The following is a 23,048-nucleotide window of genomic DNA, read 5'->3' on the forward strand; positions in this document are numbered from 1 at the left end:
TGCACGCGTCCCGGCAGCTGGGATTAACTAATGCGCTGGAAGGGGTCAGTTTATATCAATTTACTCTCGACCACAGCACCAGCCTTGACTATGACGTGTCACGTGCCCTCGCGAGAGATTGGCCAAGCTAAGGACATAGCCACCAGACCTCCTCAAGATTCCAGCCGTCTGAGATTCAGATGACAAGCACGTTCAAGAAGACCAAGTATTTAAATTGTATTCAGCTTGAGCAGCTTGTGTCGCATTGTTACTCAGCAAAATCAAGTTTGTGGGATCTTACGTCGCTTAGACGCTTACATTGTCTAACGTTCGGCATCGGGTGGTGCCGTCAGAACAGTAAGCACGAGCGCCATGCGAGCGCGGACGTCGAGAAAAAAATACTGGACAAATGGGCTACTGCTGCTGATGATGATGGGGTGTAAGTCAACCTAGGAAGAAGAGTGGGTCATAGGGTCTAGAATCCGTATTACATTTTCTTGCACTTCAAATGCTTTTTATGCCGCTTTAATTTCGTTTCTCTCACTGTTTACTTTGAATGCTTCCATTTTTTCTATGTGTTTACCTTTGTGTTTCGGGAGTCGTAGCGACGAGAATTGACTGTTTCTCTCGTTGAGCGCCCCCTGCCTGGCCAATCCCACAGTGGGTATGCGCCGTTTAACTCGTACTACCAGGTACAACCATCTAGATGTCTCTTCTTCATTATCGTCATCGGTTGCTTTTTCAGCCTTTCTGTCGCTGTTCACAGCGGGTATTGGCGCTTGCAAGAGAGCGCAGACGCGCTCAATGTTTGGTAATAAACGTTCTTTTATTTTTCACCGTCCCGCTGTCACACACACACCGCCGTCGAAGTGCCGAGGAATCAGTAGCCGAGGCATTAATGAGCACGGCGTTACAAACTCGATTCTCGACTGCGCGCTGCTGCATTTATGAATGAGGCGAAAAACGCCCACGTTTCGAGACTTCCGCGCCCGTTGGAATCCCCCCAAGTGCTTTATATTAGCCCCCCGGCACAGCCAACCCGTATTCCATACGTACCTTCGGCGTTTGCCGGCCGAGCATAAATCCACCACAGCCTGGGTTAATCCCTCAACATCGTCGGGGCTCGCACCGAGTCCGGGCACGCCCCGACGATGACGAAGGGCCGACTGTCTTGCGGTGGTCTCGAGGAATCGGATGGAGAACGTTCTGGATAGTGGCAGCCTTGTGACAGCGGAATCCGAGCGAGAAATGGACAGTCCAGGCCACCTCTTTCTCGGAAGCCTGGGGACCGCGGACGCGGCTCAGAACGAGTACAGCGTCGGCGACAGCGACGAATACGAGCTGACTTCGACCACCAGCGAGGTGTCGGACGCCTCCTCCATGGCTGAGGCCGACTGGGAGCCCATCAGTGAGGAAGGAGGCATGGCCTGGGTACATCGCCAGATGAATGCGGGCGCCGACCCGCGAGATCTGCTTGAGCGCATGCTGCCGGAGGGAGCGGCGGTTCCCTTGCACTTGGACCGGCTGAGCATGTGGCAAGTGGTGCTCAGCCTGGTGAATAAGGAGCAGCCCATTGGGCGCATCAAGCTGTCGCACGTCAACACTCTGGACGATGTGGTCCAGCTGCTCCGCTCTTGCCGGCGAATCCTCGTGCTCACCGGCGCGGGCGTTTCCGTCTCGTGCGGAATCCCGGACTTCCGTTCCCCGAATGGCATTTATGCACGACTGAGCAAGGACTTCCCTACACTGCCAGATCCGCAGGCTATGTTCGACATCCATTTCTTTCGCAGAGACCCCCGACCATTCTTCAAGTTCGCCAAGGAAATCTACCCAGGGCAGTTCCAGCCATCTCCCAGCCACAGGTTCATAAAGATGCTTGAAGACAAGAACAAACTGCTCAGGAACTACACCCAGAACATCGACACTCTAGAAGAAGCATGCGGCATCCGCAACGTCATCACGTGCCACGGGTCTTTTGCGACAGCATCTTGCACGCGATGTCGCTATCAGGTTGACTGCGACGCAGTCAAGGAGGACATCTTCAGGCAGGTAATCCCGTTGTGCCCAAAGTGCCGCCCCGAAGACGTCGAAACAAGCGGGGAGATGGCCGTCATGAAGCCGGACATAGTGTTCTTCGGCGAGGACCTCTCCCAGGAGTACTACGAGACCGTGGAGCTGGACAGAGCACAGTGCGACCTCGTCATCGTCATGGGTTCCTCACTTAAAGTCCACCCGGTCGCCCGGATTCCAACTGACATCCCCCCGGAGGTGCCCCAGGTGCTGATCAACCGAGAGCCGCTGAAGCACCTCACCTTCGATGTCGAACTCTTGGGCGATTCTGACGTCATCGTCAAGGAACTCTGCGAGAGGCTGAACTGGGACGTCCCTCACAATGAAGAGCGGGTGGCACCACTAAACCAACTCACAAGCCTTCCTCCCAGCAGCCAGTCAACTTCAGAAGTCCACGAGGCTGCAGAGCACGACGCAGCAACACCTGGAAACGTTGACGAAGACATTTCCACGAGCAGCGCTGTGACGGAAGATGAGTTCGCACCAGACATCGCCTGCGCGGACATGGCTTCCGTGGTAGACTTCCAGAACTTCTCACCCAACTCACCGTGGCAGCCAAGAGTCCGAGAAAGCATCGCATCCAGGTTGCCAGAGGGTCACTACTTTTTCCTTCCTCCCTCCACGCACGTCTTCGCTGGTGCGGAAGTCTACATGGACTCTGAGGATTCCACCAGCAGCTCAGACACCTCCTTCCCTGCCGAGGAAGAAGAGGATCCCGGGTCGGACTTGGAGCTGTCGTCGTCCAACTCGGATGAGGACGAGAGCCTTGCTCAGGCCTTTGCACTGGGGCGCCCGCCATACGGAAACACCATGAACTGCGATCATGCCGAGCAAGACCTTGCTCCAGTCATCACTCTGCCGATTTCAGGAGGTGAGCCCACTTTAAGTACCCATAGGAACAATCCTCAAACCATGCCAAAAGTACCATTTTCCCACCGCCAGCATCGCGTCTCCCACTGCCCCCTCACCTAATGGCAGTGCACATGGCTATTGGCAAGTTTCAATTTTGGACCAGGTATCTTTCTTGTGGTCCAAGAAAACGCAGTTTATTGTCTGTCTAGCGGCGTGATCTTTAATTACCACACTTGGTGACGAGCACAGGAATGTCTGCCTGCTGGTTTCCGTTTCATTTCTGCCTGTAGTTTCTCCTTGAAAAAAGAAAACACTTGGACAGGATTACAGAAAGGTGTAGCTGTCATTTAAGCGCGCCAACATGTGTAGCACTTCCCTTTCTTTGACAACGCGAAACACCTCGACTCTCTCCGCTAAGTACCGCTACAAAGACCCCGCACGCCGTCAAGTTGCCATGCTCGTGCCGGTGTGCTCGTGAGAACAACAAAAACGCTCATAATTACGGTTGTCATTGTGGAAGTCTTACAGAGCCATTTTGCTTCCTTGCAGAGACTTTCTGCTACCCTGGCCTCGACCATGATGAGCACGCCTTTCGACACTTCTGAACACTCAGTGTGGCATGTCCGTGCGACATTTGCGACAGCTGCCGTTCCCGCTGTACAGCCCCCTCCTAACTGTGGGTTGATGTGAAGAGTGGTCACTGAATAAAAAAAAAAGTCTTGGCCCCACGGCTTGCTGTCGGTCACGGAGGGTAAAATAAGGGAGTTCATAGGCGTACAATATCTTTCTGCGGGTAGTATACGACGCCGAGGGGGAGGAGCAAACGTTTATTTCTCATAGTTACAGCAGATGGGCGGCCGCCTTAGTCCAGGTAGCCGCGTGCTGTTGCTGCTCGGGTGGCCCGCTGGATCAGGTTTTGCTGGTCCTGCAGGTCCGAGCTGGTCAGCGCACATTCCCACTGCTCGGGAGTAGGTGAGGGGAGTGGGGAGGGGTGGTGTGGTGTGGGTAGAAGAATACGAGGTGGGGGGTTGTGGCTGGGGTGTGGCAGTCAGGGCCGTTGTAGGTGAAACGGCTGGGGGAGAAATGAGACCGGATGGTGCCGTTGTAGAATGTATACTTGTTTGGAGACGTCGCCAGGTGCGGGATTCTCCGTTGGCAAGTGTAGGATGTGGAGGAGGGTATTCTCGGCGGGTGTGGCGATAGTGCGCTAAGATATCGGAGTAGGTGACTGGCAGTGGGTGTAGCCTGTTTGTCATGGTGTCCAACTCGCCCGGCCTCGTCGGGAGTGTCCGGTAGTGGCGTTCGCGGGCCGCAGCGTGGGCTGCTTCGTTCCCGGGGAAGGAGGCCTGACCTGGGATCGAGACGATGATTACGTTAGGTGGTGATACTAGTATCCCCACCTAACGTAATCATTGTCTCGTCGGCTTGTAGAAGCTTGCGGGCAGGTGGGGAATTCTTCCAGCAAGGTATCTTCGACAAGCTTGCTGCGAGTCGGTGATAATCGTGAGGTAGTCGGGCGTTGCTGTATGCACTGCTAGGGCTATTGCCTTAGCTCCCACTGAAGATGGGGATAGGTGGCTGTAAGTGGCAGCAGTGTAGACGGTGCCGTTGCTGTCGGCGACCGCTAGGGTTGTATGGGAAGCGATGTCGGTGTAGCGGGTGTCGTTGTCCGATGAGTACATCTATAGGTAGCGAACACGAGCCTTGCGACGTCCTTTGTTGTACTCGGGATGCATATGTCGCGGTATTGGGGTGACTTTTGATGGTGGCCCGAATGTGATGTGGTATCGGCTGTAGTGCTTCATGCATGGTTCTGGCCGGCCTAAATTCTGGAGGACTGTGCGGCCTGTTGGGGTGAGCGTAAGGCGAGAGTTGGCCGGTTCTTTGAGTATTACGTAATTTTCAATATTCTGCTTTAACATATCAATATAGCCATGCGAATTGTGTGAACAGCGCGGAAGAAAAAGGCTGAAATGCGGAGGGAACAGAGGGGGAGTGTGCACTGCTCGGAAAATTTCGGGCCTTCCCCTGGCTACGTTCTTGATGGACACGGTAGTCCATCCCCACAGACCGGAGGCAGAAAAGGGGCAGCGTGCCCCTCTGGTCAGTCGCGTACGCAGGATCTGATTTAAGGGAGGGAGGCAAAAAGGGAAAGGAGGAGTATGAGAGGAGTAAAAAAGTTAAAAATAACAAGAAAAATAAAAACTCAAAGCAAAGAATTTGCACAAATCAAAGCTATCAAGACTTCGACATGACGCCGTACGCCACGTAACTTTCCGAGTGTTTTGGTAATTTTTATTTTCTCCACTGAAACTCCAAATGAGAGAGAAACGACAATCCACAAACGGACATTTATCGCGTCTTTATTTGTTATCGCCCCCCCCCCCCCGAAAAAAAGAGAGGAAATTTTGGGGTGTAGGAAGGAAGGAACAGTACAGGCAAGTCAGGGGGAGGGGGATAGATAGATAGATAGATAGATAGATAGATAGATAGATAGATAGATAGATAGATAGATAGATAGATAGATAGATAGATAGATAGATAAGAGAGAGAGAGAGAGATCACTTTATTCGGCAGCTCCAGTCCGAGCCGCGGAGTTATCAGTCCCCGGAGGAAGGGGGTGCTCCACGGTCCTCCGACGGTGGTGGGCTTGGCGGAGAGAGGTTAACCATTGAAGTGTTCGGTTGGCTACACCGGGCAGGGGTGTGGCGCCCTCGCCACTCCCCACCCCCACCCCCCACCCCTCCCGCGCACGCAGTGCTCCTCATAACAGCCATCATAACAATGTTCGGACGGCGTAAATTTATGGCGCAGCCCTTTGGCGGCCGTCTCTGGGCTGAGCCGCGTCGTCGTCGTAACCGAGTGAATGATGGCAAGACTGAAGAGTGAAAGCAAGCAAAGGAGGAGAGTGTCGAGAAATTGGGAGGGGAGGGTTGTTCACCGTGGCGGAGTGAGGCTCCCCGGAAGTGTGCAGTGGGGGAGGGGGGGCGGCAGTATGCTGTGCCCGCACGAGACGCTCGTTTGCACGACGCTCACGAAAACGTGAGGGGGCGTGCGCGTGACGATGGTGTGCATTCCCTGCCGAAGGCGCGGGTCGCGGTCCCTTCCTGAGACGCGCTTTGCGCCCCCGACGCAGAGGCTCATCATCGCTGCCGTCGAGACTCGAGAGAACCCACGAGTGAGTGCTGCCTCAGCGCACTGCTGCTGCGCCCAAATATCGCATTAGGGAGTATCGTAATCACCAGCCAATTTTTTTAGTATTTCTTGGTTTACCTTAGCGCGGAAAAGTTTGGCATTCTGTCTGTCTGTATGTATCTCACTCGAACCATCCAGTAATGCTGTTACTGGTAAGCCCATGGGCGTCGGCATGATTTATGTTGAGTGTGGCAAACCTGTTTCATGGGTTGGGGGGAGAGAAAGGGGACGGGGGGAGGGAGCGAATGCCCTTTTTGCACACCCTTCCAACGCCCATGGGTAAGCCTGCTCACTGCAGTTAAAACCCGATCTAACGAAGTCACCGGGAATTGCGAATTATTTCGTTAAATCGAGAACTTTGTAAAGTCGGGACTATCATTTTACAATCGGTTGATTCCACAAATTCGATGTCTAAAGGCAGGCGAATCCCAGTAGCAGCTGCCATGACATCGTTATTGCGGCGGCCGCCTGCGATTATTTAGCAATGCGCTATCCGCGTGAAAATAATAGCTTGCCCTGAAGTCGTCGCACCCCAGCAGATGCGCGAAACGCAGCGCTTTTTGTTGTGCCACTTCCCCGGCTATCATTTTCTGAAGAACACACGTGGCGCCTCATTCAGAAGAACACGTTCCCTACGTCGAATCCACCCTTCATTATACCCTTCCACAGGATGCCCTGCATGTGGCGCCCTCGCCACCCTTCCCCACATCTTCTGGGCGAGCCCTAAAGATCCTGTGATGAGAAGTGGGAGGAGGCGCTGGGGAGCTCAGACCTAGAGGTGTAAATCTCCTTGGTCAGCAGAGCTGCAGATGTCGCCGCCTTTTACAATCCAGCGGGCACAACCGCCCTCTGAGCTATACATGAAGCTCAATAAAAATGTTTCCTCTCTCTATTTCTCTGGCGGCTGAGGGGAACGTTCTTGGCATCTCATATCAATGAACCACGTAAACAGGGCTCCCTTCAACTCCCCCTGCGGGGTGGCCTTGAAGTTACTTTTCTTCGACGCTAAAGGTGCCGTGGATGATGGCGTCCTTCCCTTTCAAGATTGTCAAAGCGTGCTGGCCGGGATACCATGGTCTCCGACTACGGCCAGGGGACAATTGAGTTTATATCAGTTCCGTAAAAACGACACCAGATGCCTCGTTTTTTTCTTCTGGCGTGGTGCAATAATCTTCGTGGCGTTCTGACGAAACACATTCGAAATTGCTCCCTTTTAAGTGTGTCGGTTTCTCGAAATACGTCGTTAAATCAGGAATGGCGCCGAATCTATTTAGTTCGAGTTCATAAAAGCATTGAGTCGAATGGACTGCACCTCAGGGAGAATCCGAATTCGTTAGTTAGATCGGGAAATTTGTAATGGTTTTGTTAGATCGGGTTTGGCTGTATTGGGTTAGTACTGACTCCCTGGGAATGTGTGCGGATTGCTGAGAGAACGAAGGGAGGAGGAAAACTGAGCGGAATAGAGAAGGGAGATGGAAAGGAGGATTGGAAGAAGAGTGAAGCGGAGAGGGGAAGAACTCGGAAGGGAGTGGAGGGGCAGTAGTGCGATTGGGGCAGCGAAACGTGTGGGTAAGAGGGATGGCAAGGAGAATGGACCTTTTTCCAGTAGCGTGGCCCTCTTGCAGTGGCCGCCCGAACCACGCTTGGGGATTATATAAGAACATGCCTCCTTATTTCCACCTGCCTTGCGCAGTTGGCTAAGCCATTCCGGCGCCACGCGTGGTTTTGGTGGCGGAGAAATTTTTCAATGGCAGCCGTAGCGCCCACCTGTCGGCCGGTTTCAAGACTCAGAAAACAAGGGAGCACTTAGCTGTCGCGGCGTTCGCAACTGGCTAATCCAATATGGCGTCGTCTTGGGTAGCCTTTGGCCCCATGGAGGACCCTCCATGTTTGGCCCCCATTAATGGCAGATCGGTCACTGGGAGCGAGAGTAGCGCATGCCCAGAGCGCTGCTAGTAAAATGTCCATTGCATGCTGTTGATGAAATTAGAGGAGGGAGGGGGGATAGGATCGAGGTGGTGTTCGAATATGGGTGCAGCGGAAGAAGGGAGGGCAGAGAGATAAAAATGTGCTTCGAATGTGGAACAGGGGGAGGAAAAAGAGTGGAGAAAGAATAACTAAATACAGGTTCACCATGTGTGAAATCTGCTAAACAGTGGGCGCACGCCTGAGAACGGCAGCGCCATCGACGCGCAAATTCTACGATTCGCTAAAAGGCAGCGGCGGGAGGCTCCCTCCCCTAGCGGGAGGAAGAGGAACCCGCTCCTGCGATATTAGAGAGTTTTAGCATAGCGGCTCCCGTACGCTACGCTAAGGTTAGCGGGTAGCGGGACCGGACTGCGCATGCGCGCGCGGGGAGTGCGAGGAGGTTCCCCCTCAGCAAGAGCGGGCATGGCGAAGGCAGGCCGCGCGGAACTAATCCACCCCACCGTGACGAATTTGCTCTCCCCAGTCGCGCCCCGCTACCCGCCGCCGTAGCGTTAGCGGACGGAGCACGCTATGCTAAAACTCTCTATTAGCTAGTTTAGCATAGCGGCTAGCGGAAACTCACGCTACGGCGGCGGTTTACCGGGACCCGACTGCGCATGCGCGCGCGGGGATGGCGAGGAGGTTGCCCCTCAGCGGAGCGAATGTGCGGGCATGGCGAGGGCCGGCCCGCGGAACTAATCCACCCTACCGGAACGAATGTGGACCATGGATGCCCAGTCGGGCCCCGCTGCGGTAGCGTTAGCTGATGCTACCCGCTGTGATAGAACTCTCTATTACTGCGCCCTCTGTCTCTGAGTCTGGGAACCTAGTGTTCCTCTATATAGCTGCCGCATGGAGCTATACTCCATGGAAGCCCGCTCCTACCGAGTGACGCACGACCTACAGCAGACGGACGAAAAGGCTAGACCTACAACAGCTACTCTTAGAGGGAATGCTGTGTTACTCCCCCCCCCCGTTTATGGCCTTTGCGCTGCGGAATTATTAAGCGTATTCGCTCACTCACTTGGGTAGAACGACTTGCCTCACCCCGTTTCTGTCCTGCCAGCAGCCGTGAAGAGACAATACAACTTCGTTTAATTTGAAAGAACTAGTTTTTGGTAACATCATTCAGCTCTACTGCAGCCACGAAAGTCGTTTTATTAACCATCCAAAAACGCAGGAAACATTGAAAACTCAAATTTTGTGCTACGGAGACGTAACATGGGCAGGAGCGATGTGATATGGCCGTAAAGTGACCAGACCTCCCGATTTAGGCGGGACATGTCTCGGTTTTGCGGCTGCGGTCCCGCTGTCCCGGCAGCCTGCTTGTGCGACGGCGTGTTGTCTCGCGTCTCGCCTTCGGCAGAAAGTATGAGAGACGGGTACCAAGCCCCGTGTCGCGAAGGAAAAGCTGGAGGAAAGGAAGAGCCAAGAGAAACCGTTTGAGTAACTTCAAGAAAACAGCACAGACTATGGGACTAAGCACGAAACACAACACAGCGTCTGTGCCGTGTGTTTCTTGCTTAGTCGCAACGTCTGAGCTGTTTTCTTGGAGTTACAGTGTACAGTCGAAAGCTTTATGACCGTAAACACGGGAGCGCGTGCCGCTCAATGCATGCAGAGGGCTCTGTTGAGAGGCTGGCGCGCTTTTGCAGTTTGTGCGTTTAGTGGGCGCACTCCCATCGGCAACGGCGAGCTCACGTCTCGGATGAGTAGCCACCAGGACGACGCCGAGGCCCGCGTCGCGGCGCGTAAAAACGTCGTTCTGCCGGCCTAAATAAAGTTTAATCAATCCAATCCAATCCAATCCTGAAACCGCTTTATCGCGCGGCTGCCTGCTGAATTATTTATACGTCAAGGAGGATAACGCATTTCTTATCACCCAATCGGGCAGTAAAAAGTAAATGTTTTAATGGGTTCGCTGCGTTTCACCATCGCCTCCTGTATTTTTACAATGCCAAACGCATCGCGCGCTTCCCAATTGGAGTGAGTAGTACGCCTGCAGTGCCCACATGTCGCGAGGTGGGGCCCCGAGCTGAACCAGGATCATGCAACCGTAACTTACTTCGAGAGCGGTTTGTGCCTGGTTGCCAAGGCAATCGATATTTGAGATTGTCAAAGAAATGGCGCTCGCGCCAGCGCTAGAAAGCTCAGAATCGCGGCGGAGCATGTTTTGCCAACGTTGCCGCTCTCCACCATGCGTCGCCCCAAGCTGAACTGGTCACATGATTGAAGCGCTGTGAAGGCTCCGATTGGGGGAGAGTGGCCGGAGTAGAAGGAGAGTGCTTGGTTGATGCGTTTGGCATTGTGGCGATGGTTTCGCGCTTGATAAAAAGCCCCTCGTCGGCACAAGTGCAGCTACCGCAGCAGACAACAGCGCAATCAACCGTTATCAGGGAGTGGATCCGCCGAATGTACGAACTACGAAAGTTCGTCATCCATTCGCTAGACCGCCCTGCATGTACTGAGCGGAACGCGCTCCCGTGTTTACTGTCATAAAGCTTTCGACTGTCTGATGCTAACCAACAAGCCGCTCAGCACATTCTTCTGCGTTTGACGAACGGCGGGTGGACGGGCTTCGGCACTTCGAAATAAATGACGTGCCTTGGAACAATAGCAACGCAATCGTCGAGTACGGCCTGTGCTTGCCAGGCACAAACGCCCCAGTGGAAAGGGCCGTGTTTTCCTTGATGAGTAAAAATGTGGGCGGCAGAGGAGACGCAGCTTCATTTGACCACACTGAAATCAATGCTCTGCGCATGACGTGTGAGCGGTACCACGGACACGTCAGCAAAAATGAACTGTTCAGCGCAATTCATTCAAGCAACAAGTATCAGTTACTGGGCAGGAAACGAACCTGGAGGGCCAGCAAGGCCTAATGGTGCAGATTTAGTAATTCAAAGGGAAATTTGTCATTTAAGCTATGCGCCACGTTAACCCCAGCCCCCGTCCCGCTTTGGGGTGCCAGGAGGGATCCGGACAGTTTATCGAACGCCGTTTTATCGAACGCCGTTTTATCGAAGTCGTTTTATCGAACGCCGTTTTATCGAACGCCGTTTTATCGACGGACGTTTTATCGAAGCCGTTTTATCGAAAGTGTTTTTCTCGGCCTTTTCGAGTAACAGAATTTGCGGTACGTTTTTTTAATTTCCTCCTCGCTATGTAATTTGCAAATCTTGTCTCCACAGCAGGCCTATTCAAAAACATTTATAGTCTGTCTTCTAGTTGACTTTTATTTCCTGCGTGTTTTTTTGTTTGTTTTTGTGATGCGCGAAATATGTCACCAGAATTTTTTGCTGTGTTCATTGCGCAACTGGTACTGCCATAACGAATCTCCTTGTGTCTCTATCCCCTCTGATCCGAAGCATATCACGGCATTGTGGCGTATTGATTAAAATGCCTCGATATGCTTCGTACCTTTTTGTATAAACCGCTTTTGTGTCGACACATAATCTAATTATTTCGCCGCGTATGTTGTACATAAGTAAAGCACTTCTTGGCGCTTGAGGGTCCAATGTCAAAAACCTAACTGGAACGCTAGCAAAAGTCTCTCCCGATTTCTGCATTCCTAATTCTTAATGGGATCCGAGTTCAGTTGCTAAGAGGTTACCAAGCCTTGTACTACTGTTCTCGTTGCCTTGCATGAACTAACGAGAAAAACGTTAGGTACAAAATTGTCACCGTACTGCAGGTTGGTTCGTTTTCATCTCCCTCTGGTTGCACCCCAGCATGTCTGCTGGGGTGCATGCTCTTGCTTTTTTATCATAAGGCATAAAAACAGTAAGATCAAAATAGTAAACACCGAAAATGGAGAAATCATGAAGGTCTACTCAAAATACAGCGTCGTGACCCGATTACCTCTAAATAAAAATGGAAAAATTAAAAAAATGAGAACGAGCAATACTATGGCCCGTGCGATTATACCTGAACAAGGCACACAAAAAACCAACAAAATGCGCTGCCTGGTCGGGCGTGTTCCTCCAAGGCTACCACGAAAACGTAAGGTTGGTGAATCAAAAGAGGGGCTAAGAGTGTTGACGCAAAAGTAGAAAATTATACGAAATCCTGTATTTTTTTATTTGAGCATGATTAACAAAAAACGTAAATTGTGGTGGGATGGGCAATTGTCCAGCTGTACTAGCTTACGAGTTTCCCTAGTGCGAGATGACCTCTGACGACTTGTCCTACTTGACGAGTTCACCTATGACGAGTTGGCTGTGACAGGTTCCCTTGTGACGATTCTCCTAGACTCCACCACCTCTGTTGGGGTCTCACTATCACTGTCGGAACCCCCCTGTTCCAGTCACATAGCACTAATCTTTCAGAAGTTCTTGGCCCAACATTTCTCCAGATGCAAACAGTGTGACCCCAAGGTCCGAGTAGGAGTCGCGGGTAAACCACGTGACTAGAACAATTGTGGGGTACAAGACTCTGGATCACGTAATGATGAACCATGGCGCAAGGGATATATTTTTCAACACTAACCTAAACACGCCGATACACATCTAAGGAATATTGCGCACGGGGTTCGGGTTGGTACTATAGGGACAAATTCTGTAATATAAACAAGGGGGTCATACATGCTTGAGTGAAATCAATAAAGACTCAAAAAATAAAAATAATTTAATAAAACAAAGGTTATCGAAAGCACTGCAAAGGCGCGTCAACATATATAGATAGGTTTTTTATGTAATGCACGGCAGAGACAATGTAGGAGGAAGGTTACTGCAGGTTAGGTTAATGCGATGGCCAGTTAAACAAAATAAACCCCGAAAATTAGAATGCAAGCCGCAAAACCGCACTTTCGATAAAACGGACGTAGGTGGGTCGATAAAACGGCATTCGATAAAACGGCGTTCGATAAAACGGGCATTTTTTCGATAAAACGGCGTTCGATAAAACGGCGTTCGATAAACTGTCTGGGAAACCGTGCCAGGAATATTGTCACTTTGGATACGAGCCAGCACTGAGATAGTTATCGGTGTGTTAACTGCCTGTTTGCATCCAAGTGATACGACTAATAGGAACTAGGGGCCTCGCCCATTCGTCAATCCCACAGACAAGATTCTGTTCCGTCAGAGAGAAACGCCGGAAACTGGCAGGGCAGTCACCACTGTTTTTTTTTTTTTCTTCTAATATCTCGATCATTTCTTTGAAGTTAGCGATTATAGTGGGCATTTTTCCGATAACGGCTCTCCTTGCGGCCGCCACAGATGAACAAAAATCGCAGTAAGGCATGCCCCCAAAGAGGTCGGGCTTTGGAAGAACTCGTGCACAAAATATTCTGGTCGTGTGGTCCCTCCCGCACCCACTCATCACCTGTACCTTTTACATGAATGTCACGGTATAAGCAGGAGCACGTTCCCGTGACTAATCTGCAGTGGTCAAAGCACCCCCTTTACTTTTTTTTTTTTTTTCCATTTTTGCTACTCCCTCACTGGCAGCCACGTGCTTGCAGCGTGGTCAGCCTCAAACGTCTTTGCCCCTTTCCTTAGAATGCCTTTTTGCGTGCACGTACGAGCCCACCACGAGCTATCCAAAGATAAAAAAAAATATTTGCAGCGCTATACAGCATAGCCACTCCCCAAGAAGAAAGCTGAGTGGCGCCCTTTTGTTTATTTCGCCGGAGGCGCCTCCGAAGAATTGCGGGCTGCCGGCCGCCATTCTTGGCAGGCTGCCAAGAATTACTAATAAAACGAAATGTGCTCGGAAACAACGAAATAGCGGGAAAGACGCGTCAGCATGTGAAGGCAGGTTCTTGCTTGTAATGAATGCATGGCAGAGGCATTATCGAATGACATTCCTTAACATAAATTAAGTGCAATGGCCAGTAAAAACAAAATAACCACTGGACATCACTGAAAGCAGCAAAACCACACGTTAGATGAAACGGACGTAGGTGTTTCGATAAACTGTTTGGGAACAATGGCGAGCAACAATAAGAGCACCCAGCAGGTTCGAATCGTTTGGTCTCCTAAAAATAGATAAATATAAAGATCGATTACTTGATGTGCAGCGTTTCGTAAAATGGCGTCCGCAAAACCACCTCGGGGATAACAAAGCCAGAATGACATACGTGCGTCCCAGCACACGAGGAGCAAAAGAAAAAGAAATTCGAGGTTTGCGATTACTGATCCCGCCTGCAATATGTGTGTAGCTAGTTTCAACTACATCCGCATTTAACACGGTTACTTCCGTAGTTCTGGCAAAGTTTCTCTCCTCGGCGTGGATGAGGACTCATTATTTATTGCCAACAGAATTATCAACAGGAGATATCTCGTAGATGCCCTCCTTTCTTTTTCGCTGCCATAGCTGGGGAGGCGCCAGGTTCGCGGAACGCCGCTCCACTCCTCAATTTCCCCAAACTATTGCGCCCCTCTGCCCCTCCCGTTTTCCTTTCAGCACTGTTGACCATGGCAGCTCGTATCCGGGGGTGACAGTACCAGCCCGCACTCGCGCAGCACATGTTCTGAGAATGCCCCCGGGCGGTCGACAAGGACATGTCAAGGCAGGACCCCCAGTGGCCCGCCTAAAAAGCACGTTCCTGGAAAAAGAGGCACACAAAAGGAACCCAGCGAAAGTCTCGCCACGCCGAAGTAAACGATGAGCAATTCGTCTTATCAGCCGGGTTCAAAAAAAATTCCACCAGCGTGGACGGTATGCCCTGCGCTGTTTCTTTGCTGATGAATGTGCCCTGGCTGAGTGCCGAGTGATCCCCTTCTCTTCCACCGCCCTCTCGTCCTTTCGAAAAAGGTGGAGGAAGAAAGAAAGAAAAAAGAAGAAAGGGAAAGAAACGGAGAGCTGTCTTTTTCCTCCCCCACCTGTCCTGCCTGACCTACGACCCTTCCTAGCAGGAGGCGAGAGTGGTCAGCCGAACAAGTCAATGCTAGTTCCCCCCCCCCCCCCTACTTTTTCTTTTTCTCTCAGCATTCCGGAGGAGAGATAATTTGCACCCCTCCCCCTCCCCCTCCCCGCCGAGAAAAGAAACGAGATCCAGTCCTCCCTGCGGAGCGCACTATTTCCCAACGACCGAGGAGACGAGCGACCGTCGAACGGATCCACTCCGTCCGGGCAAATCTTCGCAGACGCTGCAGCGTACGGTAAGCTCTCGATCGAATTAGAATTTTTGGCAGAGTTGACCTTATTGAGAAAGAGAAAAGTTAGTTACGATGAATTGATTTATTTGTAAGACTTATGCCCCGCTAAAATGCCATCATCGTAAGCGCCCTTTGTCTTGCGTCGCAAGGCGAGACACGTGTTCGCAGCAAACGTCTTTGCTTATGTCCGCTGGTAGACATATATTACCAACGTCAGGGTTCATTTTTATGAGAAGCGCGATAATAAATACATCACGTAGCTTAAGGTCTTGCTGGCGTCGATTATGCTTGAGAAAGTGAAATTCTTCAGGGCCGTCCTTCTAATGCAAGCAAAAAAAAAAAAAAACGTGCATGGTCAAGTCGTTCTCGAAAAGAAATATGTAAACACATTGTCCTCGCGCTTTTCCATTGGGCTCAATTTGAAATCGGCATTGCACAAAGCTCAGTATGCTTGTACTTTCCGATGTCTGATGGCAGCTGTAAAGACTCCTGAACCACGTGGCGTCAAGCTCTCGGAATTCGCGCTATGCCTACAAACAGAAGTTCTGATCACCACGTGTCGCGGCATAGTCGATAGGTTATAATTTATTAGAGGTGGTGTTAGCCGGAGTTGTGCATTCGTTTGAACTGCAGGCCTGGCTAGTCCCCGCTCGCGCTGTGTCCGACTCGCGGTACGCGCATGCAACAACTTTTCGTCGGACGAAGCCAGATTTCCTGCAGCTCCTTTCAACGAAGGCGTAGTAACACGAGGTGTGCGCGTGACTGCGGCTGACACGTGCTCAGATACAGTATCAGTGTATTCATTTTTTCAGTCTCATTCGTACCACAACGTCATCTAGTCGACGCCAGTACGTTTGGCGCATGGTTAGGTATTTTTAGTAAAACCACAGTGATACTCAATTGGAGACTGCATACGTCAAGCCTGCACGGGTGGAGGAAATAACGAACCGCAGGGAATAACATCATTGGAAAAATCCCGTGTGTACGAGAATCGGCGCGTGTTAATGATCCCCAGGTTGTCAAAATCAATCCGGAGCCCTCTTAAAGCCTACAATCGATCCATCCTTGGAAATATTTTATGCAGGACGTACGTATACCACTGGAATTCCCTTTCTAGTCCCTCAATAATTTGTGACAGCTACAGATGCTTTCATGGCATGTTGATTGTACAATAGCCAGTCAAGTATAAAATGCTTATATATCAACTTGGAAGAAATATAGGTTGCACCAGACCTTGTTTGAATATAAACATCGGCGAAGGCACAGCGAGCGCAGCAACATTCTGTTCGAGCATACCCATAAAAATGAAGTAAGTGTACTATAAACAAACATTACGACGGATATGAATAAGAAATTTTGTCTCACTTCTCTCAAACCTATCTTGCTAATTTAATGACCGAAATAAGTCGCTGCTCGATTTTTAAATTATAGAGATAATCAAGTCAGCCCCGCCATGATAGGATGCTAATTGCTATAAGCAACAAAAACACGATCTTCAAGGCTGTTTTTGTTGGCGAACAGCATGCGCAGAAGGAAATATACCGTATTTTCGCGATTCTAACTACTCTCCACCACTTAATGAAATATGCGAATCTAAGCACCCCCTTTTTCCGAACAAACTTCGCAATGCGGATTTCAGACGCGTGAAAGTGGGATCTAGTTGACGTTAACGTGCCCAAGTCAATTAAGAAGGTATAATTACAAACAACTTCACGGGACAGAAGACGACCTTTTGGGGAATACTGAGAGCGGTGGCGCAACGGACTCGGAAGAGTAGTAATGGCGACTGAGTATTAGACGTAAACGGTGGGTTCACTGTCTACCTATATTTTTTGATGTTTGCCTACTAATTTATTATTCCTGGCACCCGTCTCGTAGAGATACTGCCACGAAAAAAATGGGGCAGGGAGTGGGTAATTTGGGCATCGCGATGTTGGAAAAAAGAAGGTGCTTGGAATCGAACAAATACGGTATGTTATCGCGGGCGTATTTTATAACCAGTGAAATTTTGACGATTATATGGTGTTGAATACTCTTCTTAAACTGACAACGCTGGTCGGCACTCTCGTGGCTTTCATCGCTCCGCACGTTTACCTGCCCGGTTGCAACTCTGTCGAGGCTGCATGTTTTTGCTAAGTCAGCTCTGAGTACAGCACGGTGTCCGACTAATTACCCAAACGGCAACAAGGGGCCCTAAATAGGCTTCCGAAGGTCGCCATATCAATCGCGGAAGCGCTAGAGTACCCCTTCACGACAACGTGTGCCAAATATTACACCTCTGCATAAAGCAGGGCCGCACAAACACGCAAAAAAAAATCGTTTCTTTCTTCCCTTGCTTACCTACCGCTTCCTCGCCGCCATACTGACGCACAAAGCACTGAACTTTACGGCGCCGCTATTGGTGGGCCCCTTCAAATGCTGCAGCCAATCAGCGTTCACGGCCCTGGGGGAAACGCGGGTGCGGTCACGGCAAGCGACGCTCCGTGGCGGCACGGCGTATCTTAGTAGGGACGAATGTCTATCCTCGATATCCGTCACACGGACTTAGCTGCGTTTGCAGATACAACGCGTCGTTTACAAGGTATGAGTAACGCTCAAAAACGCGGAGTCTCTGCAGGCAGACACGCCGCTACACGCGCGACCGCGGCGAGCATCTGCCTGCACAGTCGAGAAGGTGCCCACTCTGGGGTGTATGCACGATACGGCATACACCGCAGCAGCTAAAACTTGTCACAGCCCGGCGGCGAGCGACATTATTGCTGAAAATTGGTCTATAAATGCGTGAGAGTGGGTGATAGTGCAGTGAAAGATTGCGCTGGTGATCGTCGTCGTCGGGGCTTCGCAAAGCGGTGACTGCATAACTGCGGCGAAAGCCTTTTCCGAGCGTCGGGGCCTTGGAAGGACGTGTTCGTCGGAATCGTCGCGACAGTGCCGTATGCGGAAACGCTAGAGTGTCGCTAATCGTCGGCGTCGGAGTAAATATTCAATTAATGGCGTGAGCAAGCATGTTATGCTTGGGACCCGCCTACCTGGCCTGACGTGCCGACGCGACCACGGCCTACGCGAAAAGCACGGGCACCGGCAAGTCCGATTCCCTACCGGCCCCGCTCGGCAGTGAGCGTGTGGCACTTGTGCGACCGCTGAAGCGTTACATACAGCCGAGCGGAGCCAATGGCCGCGCATATCTCGAACCTTGCCCTGTCGCTCTAGGTGGTCTTGCGCCTGGTCGGTGACGTCACCGCTTCCACAGTGCTTTGGAGGCGCGATGAGAGAGGAAGAGCTCCAGACCTGATTGCTGGCCCTTATTAATGATCGATACCTCGGCTAATACTCGACGCTTTTAAACCATTTTTGCGGCAGGACGTCCCTTGGATAGTACTCCAGCTTTAGCGCACGTGAAATCGCAACCTTTAGAACCCTGTTTAGGGCCCCTTTGAAATGAAGGGCACCATGCTCCAGCTGTTGTAGCCGCGTCCGAGCTGAGGCTTCATAATCATTATTCTTCCAAGAAGTTGCTACGCCCGTTACACTAGACGAACCAGCGCAGTAAACCGCAGTCAGACGGCGGCAATAATTTCAGATCGCGGTTTGGGGTCATATTGATCCGTCCGGAAGCGCCGCGTGATCGGCACGCCTCGTTCGAAAAAAAAAAAAAAGCTCGAAAACCACATTCCTATATGGGACTTACAAATTCGTGAGCTACGGGCTTAAAAACATCGTGTACCGATAAGAAAGGTCTTACAAATTCAAAGAAATCTTCCTATCCCAGGCGAAAAAAAACAATTGGAGGACCATTTGGACTTGCCGAAAACACGATTGGGCCAAATGGAACCATTTGCATTTTCAAATGGTTTTATTTGGCCCAATCGTGTTTTCGACAGGTCCAACCTAGTTTGATCTTTTAGAAATTCAGGGTGATCAAAGTTAACTCGACAAATTTTTTTTAGATGCCACGCAACTCATTCACCCGCCTTGTCCCTCCATCCGGCGTCGTTGTTGTCGGCGTCCGCCCCTCCCCCATTCTCCTCGCCGCGCCAGCTTCGCTCTCCGCCGCTCACCCCCTCTCCTCTCCGATAGCGAACACTCTCTCGCGAGGGGCATTGGATTCGAATAGCTTGGCTTGGAGACGCACTGGCGCCGGCGCGTCCCCTCACCGTTATGCGCGCTATAAAACGCGGTGCCTGCGCCGCTCCGCTCCATCGTTCCAGCGCTGTTCCTCCGCTGTCCAACGCTGCAACGTGAACCCCCTATGCGTCGCATCTACACAGGGGTTCCCGCGAGGGGAGGTGGTAGATTTAAAAAAATAGGTGCTTAGATTTACGCGAAGACCACCTATACAGTGAGGTTTGGCGCCCAGGGGGGCACCTAACTAGCAGGTAATTATTGATGTAGGTGGCTTAATTAGCTAAATTGATTAACCTTTTTTTGGCTGCAGTAACTAAGCATGTTTGTATTGGAAAGTTAGACGCAATCGTGTGCGCAATTTCAATTGGCAGAAATCTTCTAGAGCATCTGTAGTCCGAGATATCAAATGGCGAAGTTTAATTGCCGTTCGCATGATTACGCATGCTAGAAGTCAAGACCAACGCATAGCTCCTCCCTTGTTTCGATAGCGGTTCCGAGTAGTGTAGATTGCGATAACGCCAGCCCAAGAATGAATGGGTGCCAGTTATCACTTTGAACACCATACACAGAAGGCACGTCACAGAAGGGAGGAGCTTTGCGCCGGTGCCGACTGTCTTGCATGCGTAATAATGCGAACGGCAATTAAACTTCGCCTTTTCATATCTCGAACTACCGATGCACTAGAAGAATTCTGCCAATTGAAATTGCGTAGAAACATGATTGCCTCTAACTTTCCAATACAAACATGCCTGGTTACTGCAGCCACTAAAAATGTAATTAATCAATTTTAGTTACCTAAGTCACCTACATCAATAAACTACCTCCTATTTATATGCTCGCCTCGGCGCATAACCCCACTGTAGAGGTCTTCTTCGCGGAAATCTAACCGCCTATTTTTAAAAAAAAACCTGTCGACTAACTTTGATCACCCTGCTGCGTTATTGAGATAAGAAACAAGAAACTCATTTTGGTTTATTCATTTTTCGCTAAATGACGCTAGCTGTCTTGCAAGCAATCGTTTTGTATGTTTATTTCAGTGCAGAATTGACATGTCTTTGTAATAAGCACTAGGCCGTTGTGAACATTGCTATGTATTTATAAAGCTTTTCGTATTGGAGCACGATGGTGGGTCAAGAACTAGCAAGTCCCAAAGGAATGTGAGCACGTGAGTCCCGCTTCAACCGTGGCGGGTGACAGCTCGAAAACTGGACAAAAACACGAAAAGGGAGAGACGTCCATTTTTCGCGCTGTTACCCGCTATGGAACAGTACCAACTAGCCCATCTTACAACACTCCCCCATAAAACCTCTTGGTCTTGTCTTTGACGGCACCGCTGGAAGCAACTGCGATATTTTTCGTTACATTGTGGCTGGCTATGGTCTTGCAACGCCAGGCGCGGGTAATCCTGCCTCCATTGATACTTCTCGAACCGTTATCGTCTCAATGTCGGGAAATAATTCCGCCAGCGTCGGTGAGCATGCGTGTGCTTACAGGTCGTTTGAACAAGACTATTCACCGTTGCTTTTCTATCTCTTTCTGCAGCATCTGTACAAGCCAACCATGAGGACCAGCGTGCTGTTTGCGGTGCTGGCGGCATCCTTGATCACCGCCGAGGGCACCTCCAAGCTCCTGCCGGCCGTTCGCGCCAGCCTCTCCCTGGGCTCCACCCTGCTCCGCCACCTGGCCCACGTCAAGGACCGGCTGCGCGAAGACGTTGAGCGACACCTGCTCAGGAACGCCGAGCACACGTACCCCGTGCACCTCTTCAAGCTGCCCTCGTGGCACAAGTCCGTCCTCGCACGGCCCTGGGTCAGCCCGCAGTTCCACACCTCGTTCAGCTACCAGGCGGCCGGTGCCGGAGGACTGCCCGTGCTGCCATTGCCCTTCTTCCCGCAGCCACTCCGGCCTGCCGTGGTGCTCGTGCCCTGTCGGTACCCTCGCACCCACATCGCTCAAGTCATATTCCCTTGCATCCGGGTGATTGCACCCGTTGGGCTCGGAGCTCCGCAGATCAGCGTCGTCCAGGGGACGACCGGGAACGAGACTAACGCCACGGAGACTAACGTCACCACGAGCGGACACGGCGGAAACGACATCTTCCCAAGGGTGAGGACCACCACCGTGGCCAACGAAGACCTCGAAGAGGAGTTCCAAGAGGAAGTCGCGGGAAACTCGACAACTGTGGTCCCTATCACGCGTGTCACCGACACCGAAGCGACCACTTCGTCTGTTCAAAGCACGGTTGAGACTACGACTTCCGATTCTGCGGCTTCTGATGCGAACACGCGGGCAACCGACGTCACGACGACGTCTGAGGAAGGCACGACGTTCACGGATGCAGGAACCACGGCTAAGGGAGTCACTACAACCGAGGCTCCGCTCCAGTCAACCGATTCTTCTGCCACCGAGCCGGACGACAGGCAAGCGAACACGATGCCAGATTCGACGCAGCGACCCACCACCACGGGGCAGGGTTCCTCCACCGCTGGCGTATCGGACTACGCTGGATGGCCGACGGACTCTGTTGACTTCAATGACATCCTGAAGGGCGCTCCAGTCAGCTTTGGCAAGCTCGACTACGAGTAATCAATGCGCTGCTCATCAGCGAACTCTCCGTTCGTGTACTCAGTAATTTATTTCATTCACAGCTAGTCGAACACAAATAAATGAATTGAACTGTTGATCCGTTGTAGTCTTTATTTCTATCAGTCTACGCGCACATTTTATTTCTTGGGCTCGCTCGCTTCTTCGTAGGTAGGAAAGTCCACTTGGCACGACGGTAGCAGGTCACTGAAATGCTTCAGCACTGCTTCTCGGTCACTAACTCCCGGAAGGTCGTAAAGCTTCAGATACCGCAGCTTCCTACAGGGTGGGTCAGGAAGATATGCTGTATCCTCAGAAGTTTCAGACAAACAGATACCCCTAAGTATGCTTAATCGGGCAGTACTTACGACAGTTCGGAGAGGGACGTAACACCCTTGTCGGTTACGTTTCCACAGCTGACGACTTGAACTTTTTCTAAGCTTTCCTTACAGGCTTGCAGCATTTGGAGTGCTCTGTCTCCGAGGTAATAGCAACGCGTCAGGTTAATCGCTTTGAGATGAGGTAGCCCTTCTGCAAAGAAACGGAAAATATGGTTACGCGAGCGAGCTTTCCACCGCAACCTTGGAGGCGAGTACTCAGGTAAGGAAAGCCGATCTCCATAATCGAGGAGTCTGTAGCATCGATCTCTTCGATCTTGTAGGCAGCCGAGCTGGTGGCGGGAAGCGTGTTGTAGTCCGAGTGGAACTTGACGGCTCCGCTCCATCGCACGGAGGCCCCGCATCGTATGAGCCATTCGGCCGCTGCCCTGTCGGGCCCGATCTCCTTGATGCGGTCTGCGTCGTACCTGCGCGGTGACAAGACACGGCGACCGACACAATGCGATAACAACGCGGAGGGTTTTTGTTTGCTTACTTGTTGAATACCGCGTTCAGCCATTGCCAAAAGAATTGTTTCTGAACGTGCGCAGTGCGGTTACTGCGACAAAGTCCGTTCACGAAACGAACTCCGCTTGTTGACAAAGCGGCCATGTTGAGTGACCGTCTGCTATTTTTACTTGGTATATGTTTAGATTGGTTATATCGACGGTAGACGTCACACCATACTCTGGTTTATAACAAAAAAATGTTTATAAGCGGCAATAAAAACCTTACAACTTTAGATTTTCTGCTTTTTAATATTTGATTATTGGTTAAATTTTAATCTTACATTAGAATTGGT

At 51.1% G+C, this 23,048-nt stretch overlaps 2 protein-coding genes and 1 pseudogene across 2 annotated transcripts; 2 read left to right on the forward strand and 1 right to left on the reverse strand.

Moving 5' to 3' along the window:
• Positions 1-1,206: 1,206 nt before the first annotated feature.
• On the forward strand, positions 1,207-3,506 carry LOC144148617 (NAD-dependent protein deacetylase sirtuin-1 pseudogene; annotated as a pseudogene).
• An 11,522-nt stretch (positions 3,507-15,028) lies between these two features.
• Positions 15,029-21,980, forward strand: LOC144149420 (uncharacterized). The gene is made up of 2 exons (XM_077680982.1): positions 15,029-15,164; positions 20,829-21,980. Exon 2 carries the CDS (start codon positions 20,847-20,849, stop codon positions 21,870-21,872), a length of 1,026 nt encoding a protein of 341 aa, XP_077537108.1. The 5' UTR covers positions 15,029-15,164; positions 20,829-20,846; the 3' UTR covers positions 21,873-21,980.
• LOC144149421 (ATP synthase subunit s, mitochondrial) lies at positions 21,964-22,881 on the reverse strand. The gene is made up of 4 exons (XM_077680983.1): positions 22,743-22,881; positions 22,466-22,674; positions 22,238-22,400; positions 21,964-22,148 (listed from the first exon to the last, which is right to left on the reverse strand). Exons 1-4 carry the CDS (start codon positions 22,856-22,858, stop codon positions 22,010-22,012), a joined length of 627 nt encoding a protein of 208 aa, XP_077537109.1. The 5' UTR covers positions 22,859-22,881; the 3' UTR covers positions 21,964-22,009.
• Between the last annotated feature and the right edge of the window lie 167 nt (positions 22,882-23,048).

Source organism: Haemaphysalis longicornis, unplaced genomic scaffold (assembly GCF_048455015.1).
Source record: "Haemaphysalis longicornis isolate Haplotype H1 unplaced genomic scaffold, Haemaphysalis longicornis Haplotype H1 scaffold_8, whole genome shotgun sequence".
Lineage (NCBI taxonomy): Eukaryota > Metazoa > Arthropoda > Arachnida > Ixodida > Ixodidae > Haemaphysalis > Haemaphysalis longicornis.

Bases quoted from the DNA above. Each gene is read 5' to 3' on its own strand.
- LOC144149420 (XM_077680982.1), top strand. From the start codon at position 20,847: ATGAGGACCAGCGTGCTGTTTGCGGTGCTGGCGGCATCCTTGATCACC.
- LOC144149421 (XM_077680983.1), bottom strand. From the start codon at position 22,858: ATGGCCGCTTTGTCAACAAGCGGAGTTCGTTTCGTGAACGGACTTTGT. The intron at 22,401-22,465 runs GTACTCGCCTCC...GTTTCTTTGCAG, and splicing joins GATCGGCTTTCCTTACCTGA to AAGGGCTACCTCATCTCAAA. The intron at 22,149-22,237 runs GTAAGTACTGCC...CCCACCCTGTAG, and splicing joins ACGTCCCTCTCCGAACTGTC to GAAGCTGCGGTATCTGAAGC.